The sequence below is a fragment of the Oncorhynchus mykiss genome, chromosome 16, assembly GCF_057628025.1.
Source record: "Oncorhynchus mykiss isolate SJ-2025 chromosome 16, ASM5762802v1, whole genome shotgun sequence".
In the NCBI taxonomy this organism is placed as follows: domain Eukaryota; kingdom Metazoa; phylum Chordata; class Actinopteri; order Salmoniformes; family Salmonidae; genus Oncorhynchus; species Oncorhynchus mykiss.
The window spans coordinates 56,225,709-56,240,954 of record NC_143037.1 but is presented as its reverse complement, the minus strand read 5'-3'; the positions used below and the strand labels follow the sequence as shown (position 1 = coordinate 56,240,954).

At 44.7% G+C, this 15,246-nt stretch overlaps 1 protein-coding gene across 4 annotated transcripts in view; it reads right to left on the bottom strand.

The window, feature by feature from the left end:
* The window catches only part of vps13d (vacuolar protein sorting 13 homolog D), a 65,318-nt gene extending 61,489 nt beyond the window's left edge, over positions 1–3,829 (bottom strand). For all 4 annotated transcript variants that reach the window (XM_036947251.2, XM_036947253.2, XM_036947252.2 and 1 more), the window contains exons 1-4: positions 3,250–3,829; positions 1,237–1,445; positions 944–1,021; positions 3–193 (exon numbers count right to left, since the gene is read on the bottom strand). In XM_036947251.2, coding sequence (XP_036803146.2) covers positions 3–193; positions 944–1,021; positions 1,237–1,333 — 366 coding nt within the window. In that variant the 5' untranslated portion in view covers positions 1,334–1,445; positions 3,250–3,829. The remainder of the gene's footprint in view (positions 1–2; positions 194–943; positions 1,022–1,236; positions 1,446–3,249) is intronic.
* Between the last annotated feature and the right edge of the window lie 11,417 nt (positions 3,830–15,246).

Below are 15,246 nucleotides of genomic sequence, written 5' to 3'. Positions count from 1 at the left end.
ACCTTCCACTTGTCCTCTAGTGCCTTGAGCAGCTGTTTCTTGCGTTCGCGCTCGGCCTCCCTCTCCGTCTCCTTGTCATACTCCTGGGGTCGGACCGGGCCGATGATGAGGTTGAGCTGGGACATGGAGATGACCCAGGGGTCACTGTGGGGCCGGTAGAACGGGATCTGGAGTGTGATCTTCCCAATGAAGCCTGGAGAGCGAAAGCATGGTGTAGCATGAAGTACTACAGTACTCATAATTCTCTGTATATTGTGTCTTGATTTATCTTAGTAAAGAAGTTACTGAAGATAACAATGGTGCCCCTTCTCCTTATCAATACACTAACTTCAAATCAAATAATGAAGATAAACGACATAAAAGCTGAGATAACATTCATTTGAAGTGACTAAATGAACATTGCTCAACCTCAAATAAGTGTTGCTGTTGTGTATTTATTATTGTATGTCTAACTGTAGACTGTTGTCATACTAATCACTGTGCTGCACTGACTACACAGCCACTTCCCATCCAGCTAGTCTTAACAATTAAACCAATCACTGGTTTGGTTGAAAGAAAGGCATGTTGAACCATTTATCTTTGCCAGGTCGCAGTTGCAAATGAGAACTTGATCTTAACTAGCTTACCTGGTTAAATAAAGGTGAAAAAAATAATGTTTTTTATTTATTTCCTTTGCCATTATGGGTGCATGCTTGTTACCAGACTAAATAACACTGATTGTTGACATTCTTTTAGTGAACAAAAGGTCAAACAAGCAGTATTGATCAGCAAGGACTGGAGATAAGTGTGGTGAGTGCCCAGGAATGAAGGCCAATATTTTGCTCAACTCATAATAACTCATATTGGGCATATTGAGTTTAATTCTATATTTTTTTTATATAGTTCTTGTGAATGTTTTCAATGATAGCCTGACTGATAAAAGGTTTTTTGATGGATCACTCACCTGCTTTGACCTCAAAGGGCAGATCAAACTCTCGGAGGGCATCTTTCCTTAAGGGAAGGTTCTCCAGCTCCACCGCCCCTAGGAAGACAAGGGTTTCAGATACAGTGCTACAGCTACAGTAAATGCATGATACATTATGATTATGCTATATTGTATACTGCAGGGATTTTGGTAACATAGCACGTTGAAGAGCTGTCAAATTCAATGAGGGTAAGAGCGAGGATGATGTCATCATAGAAACTGATGGTGGACACCCTGAGGCAGCCAAACGAACAGACAGACAGACAGGGTACCTTTGAGGAGGGCGATGGAGAGCTGGTCTGTATTTAGGTTGCTGACATATTTGCCTAGGTATGTGTTGAGTACCCAGGCAACAAGTCCCTCCAACATTATGAGGGGTCAGGGAGAGGGAGTGGGGCTTTGTGGGGAAGGTGTGGGGGGAAATCTTGGATGAAAAGGTCTGGAATCTTGGAGTGGCAGCCTCTCCAGATTAACATGAAATCTGGTTAAAAAAAAAGGTAAAGACAACCAAACATTAAAGCAGCATGGCTCGAGTCCTCATTCTATTGTGAACTGGTATGAGGCAACACACATTATTTAGAACAAAGTTATGTTGCAATGCAATCTTAACACCTGATGGTGCTCTTCACAACAGTCATACGATGGCAGTTTCCCTGACAGCTAGCCTAGATACTAAATCTGACAGTAGCCAACTAGCATGCTACCAACTTTCCAAAACATTGACTCAAGTTTGGCATTCATTTTAGAGCTAACTCTACACAAATGCCAAGCTAATGTGCCATTATTCAATGTCATTTCAGCAAGCCAGGACACCCACCATCTCAGATTGTTCTGAAATCGTTTCTGATTTTATCTGAGAAATTAAGCTAATGGATTGCACCCAAATTGGACATTTGTATAGGATTCATATAATATTTAATAAATATAGAACCCGACATCCAATTTGGACCAAACTTTTTCTAACAGTGAGTAAGACATGAGGAATCCAAAGAAATTGTCAAAATCCACCCATGGACCCCACATACCCCAGCCAATCCCAACTATGAGTATACAGTATTAGTTTTCTATGTCTGACAAGTAGTATGGAACTGTGGCTCAGAGTATTGTTTCTTCATCAGAGAAATGTGTCATTGAAGTTGTTAGGTTTATGTCATATCCTGCATCCTGTTAATACCAAGTTCTAAAAACTAGATGGTGCTGTTCCTGCTATTAGGTGATTTTTTTGTTTTTTTTTACATCTTAGTTTAAGCAGTCTATGGACAAGGTATGACAGCAACCCATGCTTTGGTTTTGTTTACCTGGCCAATGTTTTAAACGCAAACGTTTTATAATTTGTAACAAATCCAATGCATGTCAATGGTACTTATATTTCCATTTTCAAAATTCATATCCAAATCTATAAGTAGCATTATTGCCTTAATTCATTTTCAGATACTTTAGGATGATTTGAACATTTAGTGTGAAAATACTAACATAGGTAGCATTGAATTGCATTGGATTTGTGCCACAAATGCTAAAAGGTTTGCATTTGGAACAGTGGCGAACAAAAGCATGAGTTGCTGTCATACAATGTCAATAGACTGCTCACAGGCTTAGGAAACCAATGTCATTTTGTACTAACTACCCTGTTAGCATTGAGAGGGGGGGGGGGGGGGGGGGGGGTGTGTTCTTTCAAACTTTTCTCCCAATATAGCATGAACAGCACCATCTATTGATCAGAACCTGGTAATATCAGGATGTATGATGAGACATAAACCTAACAACTTCCATGACCATTTTTTCTTAACAGGGGAAAACGTCACCAAATTAACTGGGAATTCATTACATAGGATGAAGAAACAATGCTCAGAGCCGCACCTCCATACTACTTGTCAGACACAGAACTGTTACTATATAATTGGTTGTTGGGGTGGGATTAATGTGGGGTGTCCATGGGTGACGTTTGACCATTCATTTGGATTCCTCATGCCTAACCCATTGTTAGAAAACAGTTTGGTCCAAATCGGATGATATTTACTTAATATTAATATATGAATCCTATAAATTAAAATGCAATCAATTCTAACATAAACGATTTCAGAACAATCAGATGGTGCGTGTCGAAATCCTCGTGTTTTTTGAAGTGGATAACCCTAACGCCAGACTAGATTATAGGCAGATATCACAGGTCGTTTCTGTTTTGACAACGATGGCTACTGTGTCACTACTTGGATAAATCAGATAACGTAGTTAGTTATGGCTAAAGTTGCCAGCCCAGCTGCCAATGATTTTAAAAGACAACTTACCTTAAGCTAGCTAGTTAGCTAGCTAGTTGTTAATGTGTTTGTGCCCATGATACAGCTAGTCCGATGCGATGTGTCAAAAACTCAAGAGAAAAGAATGACAGTCGAAAAGCGCCGTTAGCTAACCACCTAGCTAGCTAGTTATCTTACGTAGCGTTCTATTCAAAAGCCTAGCATGAAAAGTGACTGGGTGAACAATGTCCTTGCTAGCTACCTAGGACAGTCACCCACCGTTAGGGCGAAAGACAAAATAAGTGAAAAGTCCTCTGTCAAAAACTCAACACAGGAATGCAGACAGCACACACACTCGTCGACAAGGAGAATGCTAGCTAGCCAGCTAAACTGGCCAGGCAAGCTTCGTTGGATCTTATAGCAAAGACAAGAGCGAGTAGACAGTCCTTGCTGAATGTACCGAAAGTTAGCCACAGGACGTGAAGCTAGCTAACTGTGATCATAAACGTCTTCAAATTTTGTTTCGGACTTCACCCCCACTAGCTGTCAGCAAAGTCGCGGGCATTAGCTAGCTGCAGGTTTGCTTCCTTGTTTGGCAAACGTTCCAACGGGGACTTTCCTGTCACGTGATAAAAACAAATACGTTTTGAGACATCATGCACCGCTAGCCACTGAGGACCCCTAGTGTCTGGAAGTGAAATTGATCTGAGATTTTTTTGATTGTCTCATATTTACTATGGGCCTGAGCGACACTAAATTCATCAAGAATTAAACATTTGAGCCCATTTAAATTTCCTCAGAAATAGCAATTATGTCATTTGTGGCTCAACAGTTGACCAAAATGTATTACTATAGCTTTCCCATACAGATGCATTTAATTATGTGATCCTGCTATCTAGCTATCATCACAAGGGGGTGCAATTTGTCCATCAGTTATTGGTGCTACAGTCTGAGCTACAAATCACCTGGCATACCAAACTTTCCAACATTCAAAATGTCAGAAACTAAGGAGCTTTTATTTCCAGGCATTAGGCTGATACATTGTAGCCTAGTTGTGGCATATTCCATGGGGAAAATAAATTACAATAGACCATAAACTGTTTAAATTGATGACATTTGACTAATTCAACCAAATTGCCACAGTGAAACACAGTCATGTTGATGAATTAAGTTGAAATAACGAGGATACTATGTTGACAAAACTCATCTTTGGCCGAAGTAGATGTCCAAAGTAGAATTTGGAGTGGGTGTGTTTGGAGTGGGTGTGTTTGACAGGAGCTGTATCTTAATGAGTCGAGAGGAAAGAGGAAAAGATAGCTCAGTGCCGTCCATTGAGGTTTCAAGACACCCTTGAAGAATATAGCCTATAACTGGTATAATTTCATTCTTTTAGGTTTTCATTTTGTCTTTTAACATATTTTTATGATTGAAATGTAAAACATTTAATGGTATTTTTGTAACCTTTCTCTTTTATTTTACTGTAAATTGTTTCAAAAAGTCAAAATGCACTTGTAAAAAAGTTTGATTTGATTCTCCTACCACATGCTGCAATAAGTTGGCCGGTGCAACGTTGTCACTGGAAAAAGTGTCCAGTTTGGGCTGTTCTATAGTAGGTTTACAGAAATGCAATCTTGTGAGACCAAGTGCCAATTCTAATCCCAGGGCAACATTTACGTCTGGACTAACACCATATCCATTAGATTCCCATGATTCCCCCATCATCCATCCATCTCTACTGTCATCATCTACAATGACTCCCGTTCAAGGCCCCACTGTGTTTCAAACCCCTTGTGTAATTACTTGGCTGGCATGATCCCAAGAGTTCATCAGATAACATATACACACACAGACAGACACGCACACACATGCATGCACACACACAAAACCTAAATCTTAATGATTTCCTACTTACTTTGGCTGTAGTCGATTCACCAGGAAAGGATATAGTTCCCTTACTAAGATACTTAATGATGTTAGGTTGAAAATGGATTGGTGTATTGTTTCAAATAATGTGGTTAAATTAGTTATACAAGGGCCGAGACATACAGATAAGAGTAAACAGTGTAATAATCCCATAATTAAATACAACACATTAATTATAGCATCTCTATGGTAATAACCGCACTAGGTCTCCCCTATAGTATATTCTGCAAGCATAACCCCCCATGTTTCCCCAACTCCCATCACCGTCCAGCAGCATTTAGTCCTGGCAGATGTGAATCTTCCCACAACACTACCCCCATAAACCCCACCCCCACTCACTCCACAGGCTGGTCCTGTGCCACCACATAATCCAAGGCAAACCCACAGGGTCAAAGTAGGCCATCTGTTCCAGCTCACAGATCTGTAACCCTCCACATCTACGAGGCGAGGAAAGGGGAAGATGGGAGGCCCACTCACCCTCACCCAAACTGGCCCTAATGGGAAAGAATTTATATTGTTCTCATTTCTATCTCTCTCTCTCTCTCTCTCTCTCTCTCACACACACACACACACACACACACACACACACACACACACACACACACACACACACACATGAGATTATTTTAATCAAATCAAATTGTATTTGTCACATGCAGCAGATGTAGACTTTAGTATGAAATACTTGCTTACGAGCCCTTACCAACGATGCATTTAAAAAATTTGAATAGAAATAAAAATAGCAACACAAAAGGAATAAAATACACAATAATTGAGCTATATACAGGCAGTACCAGTACCAGATCAATGTGGAGCTATATACAGGCAGTACCAGTACCAGATCAATGTGGAGCTATATACAGGCAGTACCAGTACCAGATCAATGTGGAGCTATATACAGGCAGTACCAGTACCAGATCAATGTGGAGCTATATACAGGCAGTACCAGTACCAGATCAATGTGGAGCTATATACAGGCAGTACCAGATAGAAGGTAGAAGATACTGTATGTACATAAAGGCAGGGTAAAGTGACTAGGCATCAGGATTGATAACAATACAAGTCAAATGAAGAACAGAGTGGCAGCAGCATATGTTTGTGTTGTGTTGGTATGCGTGTGTATGTGTTCGTGCGTGTTTGTGTTGTGTCAGTATGCATGTGTGTTGTGCGTGTGTGCGTATGTACAGTATTGTATGTGAATGTGTGTGGGTTTTGTGTGAGAGTGTAGTGTGTGTGAGTGAGTGTATGTTATAGTGTCTATATTTAGACTTGTGAGTCAGTGTAAGGTAGGGTCAGTGCAAGTAGTCCGGGTAACCATTTAATGAACTATTTAGCAGTCTTATGGCTTGGGGGTAGAAGCTGTTTCAGAGCCTGTTGGCCCAAGAGCCGATGCTCCGGTACCGTTTGCCAGACTGTAGCAGAGTGAACAGTCTATTGCTTGGGTAGCTTTAGTCTTTGGAAGTTAGTGGGGCCTTCCTCTGACAACGCTTGACATAGAGGCCCTGAGCTCGGCCTCAGTAATGTACATGACTATATACAGGAAGTACCATTACCGAGTCAATCTGCAGGGGTAAAAGGTAATTGAGGTAGCTATGTACATATAGGTAGGGGTAAAGTGACTAGGCAACAGGATAGATAATAGACAGTAGCAGCAGCGCATGTGGCGAGTGTGAATGTGTGTGTGTGAGGCATCAGTATGCACGTGTGCATGTTATGTGTGTTGGCTTATGCAGTATGTTTGGCCGGGTATGGTTCTCAATCAGGGACAGCTGTCTATCGTTGTCTCTGATTGGGAATCATACTTAAGCAGCCTTTTTTCCTTTGTATTTTGTGGGTAGTTGACTTTGTTAGAGGCACTATAGCCCTGGTAAGCTTCACGGTCGTTTCTTTGTTTCTTGTTTTGTTGGCGACATTGATATAAATAAAGGAAAATGTACGTTCACCACGCTGTACCTTGGTCCGGTCATTTCCATGACGACGTCCGTGACAGGTCCACACACACCGACACAGTCGTAAAGAGGGCGCCTCTCCCCCCTCTGGAGGCTGAAAAGATTTGCCATGGGCCCTCGGATCCTCAAAAAGTTCTACAGCTGCACCATCAAGAGTGTTTTGACTAGCTGCATCACCGCTTGGTATGGCAAATTCACCACCCTCGAGTACGTGACACAGAGGGTGTTGAGTACTGCCCAGTACATCTCTGGACCGAGACGCTTGCCATCCAGGACCTCCATACCATTCCCCAAAAAATTAACAAAGACTCTAGCCACACATGCCATAGACTGTTCTTTCTTCTACCGCATGGCAAGCTGTACCAGTGCACCAAGTCTGGAACCAAAAGGACCCTGAACATCTTCTACCTCCAGCCATACGACTGCTAAACAAGACTGCTAGATAGCTAATCAAATGGCTACCCGAACTAGCAGCATTGACCCTTTTTTGCACTAACTCTCCAGGCCATGGACCGTCACTGGAGGCTCCGGACCGTTGACCGTTGCTGAAGGCTCGGAACCGTTGACCGTCTCTGGAAGCTCCGGACCGTTGACCGTCGCTGGAAGCTCCGGACTGTGAACCGTCGCTGGAAGCTCCTGACTGTGAACTGTCGCTGGAAGCTCCGGACTGTGAACTGTCGCTGGAGGTTCCGGGCTGTAGACCGTCGCTGGAGACTCCGGACTGTACACACGCACTAGTGGACGAGCGCGGGGAGCCGGCACAGGATGTACTGGGCTGGGGAGACGCACTGGAGGCTTGGTGCGTGGAGCCGGCACAGGTGGCACCGGACTGATGACACACTCTTCAGGGTGAGTGTGGGGAGCCGGCACAGGACGTACAGGGCTGGGGAGGCGCACTGGAGGCCTGGTGCGTGGAGCCGGCACAGGTGGCACCGGACTGATGACACGCTCTTCAGGGCGAGTGCGGGGAGCCGGCACAGGACGTACCGGGCTGGGGAGGCGCACTGGAGGCCTGGTGCGTGGAGCCAGCACAGGTGGCACCGGACTGATGACACGCACTGGTGGAGGAGCGCGGGGAGCCGGCACAGGACTTACCGTGCTGGGGAGGCGCACTGGAGGCCTGGTGCGTGGAGCCGGCACAGGTGGCACTGGATTGATTACACGCTCTTCAGGGCGAAAGCCTTGCAGAATACACCTAACCAACATCTCTCTCCGATCTCCCTCCTCCAACAGCTCCATCGACTCCCCGATGGTCTCTGGCTCTCTCCTCGGCTCAACCGACAGCCCCTTGTGCCCCGCCAAAAATAAATCTTGGGGTTTCTGTGGCCGCGGACCCTGGCGTCGTCGCTGTCCTCCTATACTCCTTGGCGACTCCCGCCAAGGAAGGGTCTCGCATCCACCCATTATTTCCTCCCATGTCCAGCTCTCCTTTACCTCCATGGTACGCTTGGCCCTGTAGTGGTGGGATATTCTGTCACATTCGTCATATACATAATGAGCGGACCAAGGCGCAGCATGAGTAGAGTTCCACATATTTATTAAAGTGAACCTTCAAAAAACAACAAAGAATAAACAAACGTGAAGTTCGTAGCGCACAAATCACTAAACCAAAACGAAACAATATCCCACGAACGCAGGTGGGAAAAGGTCCACACTAAGTATGATCCCCAATTAGAGGCAACGATCATCAGCTGCCTCCAATTGGGAACCATACTCACACCAACATAGAAATACAGGACTAGAACACCCCCTAGTCACACTCTGACCTATTGCACCATAGAGAATGCCAAGGGCTCTCTATGGTCAAGGCGTGACACTCTGAAGCGCCCTGTGATTGGGTGCCTTGTAGTTGACCAAGCAGTCATGCAGCCAGTCAAGATGCTCTCAATGGTGCAGCTGTATAACATTTTGAGGATCTGAAGGCACATGCCAAATCTTTTCAGCCTCCTGATGCGGAAAAGGCGCTGTCGTGCCCTCTTTGTGGGTGTGTGTAGACCATGTCCTTAGTGATGAGGACACCGAGGAACTTGAAGCACTCTACCTACTGCACTACAGCCCCATCGATGTGGATTGGGGTGTGCTCGCTCCTCTGTTTCCTGTAGTCAACGATTAGCTCCTTTGTCTTGCTGACGTTGAGGGAGAGGTTGTTGTCCTAGTGCAACGCTGCCAGGTCTCTGACTTCCTCCCTATAGGCTGTCTCATTGTCATCGGTGATCAGTCCTACCACGCGTGTCGTCAGCAAACTTGACGATGGTGTTCGAGTCGTACGCGGCCATGCAGTCGTGGGTGAACAGAGAGTACAGGAGGGGACTAAGCACACACCCCTGACGGGTCTCAGTGTTGATAGTTAGCGTGGCAGATGTGTTGTTGCCTACCCTCATCACCTGGGGGCGACCCGCAAGGGAATCCAGAAAGTCCAGGATCCAGTTGCAGAGGGAGATGGTCAGTCCCAGGGTCCAGAGCTAGGTGATGAGCTTGTAAAGGACTATGCTGTTGTATGTTGATCTGCGGTCAATGAACAGCATTCTTGAAAACCTTATTTTAAACCACAATCCACCTGCATTGAAGCCGCTCGACTATCCAAGACCCCCCACAGTCCACCCCAAAATACCTCCACCTCCAATCCCCCCTCCCAAAGCTCCCCATCTCCAGGGTGTCTGGGGTGTCTGGGATGATGATGTGAGCCATAATCAGCCTTTCAAAGCATTTCATGGCTATAGGCGTGAGTGCTATGGGCTGATAGTCGTTTAGGCAGGTTACCTTGCTGTTTTTGGGCACGGTGACTATAGTGGTCTGCTTGAACAAAGTTGGTAACACAGCTGGTCAGGGATAGGATAAAAATGTCTGCAAAGACACTTGCCAGCTGGTTCGCACATGCTTTGAAAATCCCGCCCTGGTATTCCGTCTGGCCCGGAGACCTTGCGAGTGTTAACCTGTTTATAAACGCTTTACTCACATCAGCCAGGGAGAGCAAGATCACACAGTCACCTGGAACAACATGGGCTTTCATGCAAGACTCAGTATAAAAATAAAAAAATGCAGAACTAAGAACAGATATAGCCCTTGGTTCACTCCAGACCTGACTGCCCTCAACCAGCACAAAAACATCCTGTGGCGGACTGCAATAGCATCGAATAGTCCCCGCGATATGCAACTGTTCAGGGAAGTCAGGAACCAATACATGCAGTCAGTCAGGAACGCAAAGGCCAGCTTCTTCAGGCAGAAATTTGCATCCTGTAGCTCTAACTCCAAAAAGTTCTGGGACACTGTGAAGTCCATGGAGAACAAGAGCACCTCCTCCCAGCTGCCCACTGCACTGAGGCTAGGTAACACGGTCACCACCGATAAATCCATGATTATCGAAAACTTCAACAAGCATTTCTCAACGGCTGGCCATGCCTTCCTCCTGGCTACTCCAACCTCGGCCAACAGCTCCGCCGCCCCCGCAGCTACTTGCCCAAGCCTCTCCAGGTTCTTCTTTACTCAAATCCAGATAGCAGATGTTCTGAAAGAGCTGCAAAACCTGGACCCGTACAAATCAGCTGGGCTTGACAATCTGGACCCTCTATTTCTGAAACTATCCGCCGCCATTGTCGCAATCCCTATTACCAGCCTGTTCAACCTCTCTTTCATATCGTCTGAGATGCCCAAGGATTAGAAAGCTGCCGCAGTCATCCCCCTCTTCAAAGGGGGAGACACCCTGGACCCAAACTCTTACAGACCTATATCCATCCTGCCCTGCCTATCTAAGGTCTTCGAAAGCCAAGTCAACAAACAGGTCACTGACCATCTCGAATCCCACCGTACCTTCTCCGCTGTGCAATCTGGTTTCCGAGCCGGTCACGGGTGCACCTCAGCCACGCTCAAGGTACTAAACGATATCATAACCGCCATCGATAAAAGACAGTACTGTGCACCCGTCTTCATCGACCTTGCCAAGGCTTTCGACTCCTGTCAATCACCATATTCTTATCGGCAGACTCAGTAGCCTCGGTTTTTCTGATGACTGCCTTGCCTGGTTCACCAACTACTTTGCAGACAGAGTTCAGTGTGTCAAATCGGAGGGCATGCTGTCCGGTCCTCTGGCAGTCTCTATGGGGGTGCCACAGGGTTCAATTCTCGGGCCGACTCTTTTCTCTGTATATATCAATGATGTTGCTCTTGCTGCGGGCGATTCCCTGATCCACCTCTACGCAGACGACACCATTCTGTATACTTCCGGCCCGTCCTTGGACACTGTGCTATCTAACCTCCAAACGAGCTTCAATGCCATACAACACTCCTTCCGTGGCCTCCAACTGCTCTTAAACGCTAGTAAAACCAAATGCATGCTTTTCAACAGTTTGCTGCCTGCACCCGCACGCCCGAATAGCATCACCACCCTGGATGGTTCCGACCTAGAATATGTGGACATCTATAAGTACCTAGGTGTCTGGCTAGACTGTAAACTCTCCTTCCAGACTCATATCAAACATCTCCAATCTAAAATCAAATCTAGAGCTTTCTATTCCGCCACAAAGCCTCCTTCACTCACGCCGCCAAACTTACCCTAGTAAAACTGACTATCCTACCGATCCTCGACTTCGGCGATGTCATCTACAAAATAGCTTCCAACACTCTACTCAGCAAACTGGATGCAGTTTATCACAGTGCCACCCGTTTTGTTACTAAAGCACCTTATACCACCCACCACTGCGACCTGTATGCTCTAGTCGGCTGGCCCTCGCTACATATTCGTCGCCAGACCCACTGGCTCCAGGTCAACTACAAGTCCATGCTAGGTAAAGCTCCGCCTTATCTCAGTTCACTGGTCACGATGGCAACACCCACCCGTAGCACGCGCTCCAGCAGGTGTATCTCACTGATCATCCCTAAAGCCAACACCTCATTTGGCCGCCTTTCGTTCCAGTTCTCTGCTGCCTGTGACTGGAACGAATTGCAAAAATCATTGAAGTTGGAGACTTTTATCTCCCTCACCAACTTCAAACTGCTATCTGAGCAGCTAACCGATCGCTGCAGCTGTACATAGTCTATCGGTAAATAGCCCACCCAATTTTACCTACCTCATCCCCATACTGTTTTTATTTATTTACTTTTCTGCTCTTTTGCACACCAATATTTCTACCTGTACATGACCATCTGATCATTTATCACTCCAGTGTTAATCTGCAAAATTGTAACTATTCGCCTACCTCCTCATGCCTTTTGCACACAATGTATATAGACTCTCTTTTTTTCTACTATGTTATTGACTTAATTAATTGACTTAATTAATTAATTAATTGTTTACTCCATTTGTAACTCTGTGTTGTCTGTTCACACTGCTATGCTTTATCTTAGCCAGGTCGCAGTTGCAAATGAGAACTTGTTCTCAACTAGCCTACCTGGTTAAATAAAGGTGAAATACATTTTTTTTAAATAAAAACATTTAAAAAAGGCATTTAGTTCGTTTGGGAGTTCTGCATCACAGGGCATCTCACGGCTGGGATTTCCTTTGTAATCCGTTATAGTCTGCAAGCCCTGTCACATATAACGAGCGTCGGAGCTGGTGTAATAGGATTCTACCTTCCTCCTATATTGTCCTTGTATGGTTGCATTATGTTATCATTTGTTTATCTTGTACATGCTTCACACTGTATCTTGGTGATGTGATGTGACCCACAGTCATGTGCAACAAAAGCCTAAAGCTTACAGCAGGCAGCAGCTCCCTTTCAGCACATAACAGGCTTGAATATATGCAACCTGTTGTTCCATTAATCACACTTTAACATGGGATTGAGTATACACAGAGGTGTATCAGAAATATTGACAATGTATAGCATAGGAAAGAAGATCATGCAGGTTGTGTGGGCTCTGGCATCCTTCTTGTTCTAACCGCTGATTTCAATCATTAACACCGTACTGGATCACTATCATTATCATCGGATTTTAAACTTAAACTGGTTCTAAGTAGTTTGTCACTTGTTGGTGCTATGGCAGTCTTGAAATTACTTTTGTTACAGTGTGGTGAACCTCAAGTCACTTCAATCCGTTTTATGGAGCTTAGAGAAATGATTTGTACTGTTCAACTCACTAAAGATGAAGCATTACTTCTAACTGTCTCTGCAGTTAACGCTGTGGTGTAAGCTACAGGGGGGGCAGTGTAGCAATTTTGAAAGCTCTTCCTCAGTGGTTGTTTCGTTTTTCCGAACTGGCCTCCAGCCATGTAACCATGGTGACAACAGGAATTCAGAGGATGCGGGAAAATCCAAATTTTCTGCTGTTCTTTCCCCCCTCCTCTCTCATCCTACTTCTATCCATTCTGTATGGTGACTCAGCTAGCTGCATGGCACTGGCAGGAAGGCTCACACTCCCTCCACTCTCATCTTCATCAGTGGCGTGTTGGTCGGAGGTCTGTTCTGACATCACACCCCACTGTTGATCCATTTGTTTTGTTTGTGTCCATGCCCACAGGGTACAACTGTACTCCGTCCAGTTGTTTTACAGCACACAAGACAGTGTTGTTCATCTCCCTTCTCAAAGACTCTCTAACAGCACGCTGACTCCCAGTGCACGATGCACTATTTCCGTGTGTATAATACTGTAACATCAAGCTGGGGTATGAGACTTGATTAATATATGTTATTTTTATGATGTTATGAGTTAGATACCACGAAATGAGACATTTTACTAGCATTATCTTCAGAACAATATACACGATTGTGTTATTGGGTTTAACAAAACCTAAAAAATGATAGGCCTATAGTTAATGTTTGTATTTATATTAAGTGATGATCACTAAATCTCTTTTATGTACAGTTAATCTAGAATTGTTACTGAACTGTTATGACATGGGAATAAGACCTGACCCTGAATGGAAATTAAAACATCCTTGGCAGCTCTTCAAAATGAAATTGAACAGCTCGTGTTCAAAAACACCACAAACTTCTGTCTCTCTGTTCTATGGCATGTGATGTGGATGCCAGCTTTAGCATTATGGCACCTGTGATTATTGGACCGAAGAAACAGATTTCATTGAGCGTAAAGGGTACCCATATGGGTCCTTTGGTTGGACAGTGACAGCAACTCCTCACATTGAGATGTTTGTGTAAATCCAGGAGCCTGAACTAAAGCAATAATGGAAAATTGTGGGCCACTATTTCAAGCAATAAAAGTGTCAACAATTTTCATACATTGATTGTTTTTACTTGTTTTGTTTAACAGAGAAAAATATAAATTGTATTATACACTGAACAAAAATATAAATGCAAGATGCAACAATTTCAAAGATTCTACTGAGTTGCTGGATATTGGCAGGAACTGGAACGTGCTGTTGAACAGTACATGATCCAGAGCTTCACAAACAGCCCAAATATGCTCAATGAGTGACATATCTGGTGAGTATGCAGGAAGAAGAACTGAGACACTTTTCAGAAGCTGTGCATTATCATGCTGAAACATGAGGTTATGGCGGATGAATAGCACAACAATGGGTGTTAGGATCTCGTCACAGTATCTCTGTGCATTCCAATAGCCATCGATAAAATGCCTGCCCATAACATGCCCCCACCGCCACCATGGGGCACTCTGTTCACAACGTTTACATCAGCAAACCCCTCGCCCACACAACGTCATACACAACGTAAGCAATTGCTCACTGAAGTCAGTTACGACACCAAACTGCAGTCAGGTCAAGACCCTGGTGAGGACGATGAGCGCGCAGATGAGCTTCCCTGAGAGGGTTTCTGTCAGTTTGTGTAGAGAACGATTTGGTTGTGCAAACCCACAGTTTCATCAGGTGTCCAGGTGGCTGGTCTCAGACGATCCCGCAGGTGAAGTATGTGGAGGTCCTGGGTTGGCGTCGTTACAAGTGGTCTGCGGTTGTGAGGCCGGTTGGACGTACTGCCAAATTCTCTAAAACTGAAATTCCTGCAGTCAGGATGCCAATTGCATGCTCCCTCAAAACTGGAGACATCTGTGGCATTGTGTTGTGTGACAAAACTGCACATTTTAGAGTGGCCTTTTATTGTCCCCAGCACAAGTTGCACCTGATGCATCATGCTGTTTAATCAGCTTCTTGATATGCCACACCTGTCAGGTGGATGGATTATCTTGGCAAGGGAGAAATGCTCACTAACAGGGATGTAAACACATTTGTTCACAACATTTGAGAGAAATACGCTTTTTGTGTGTATAG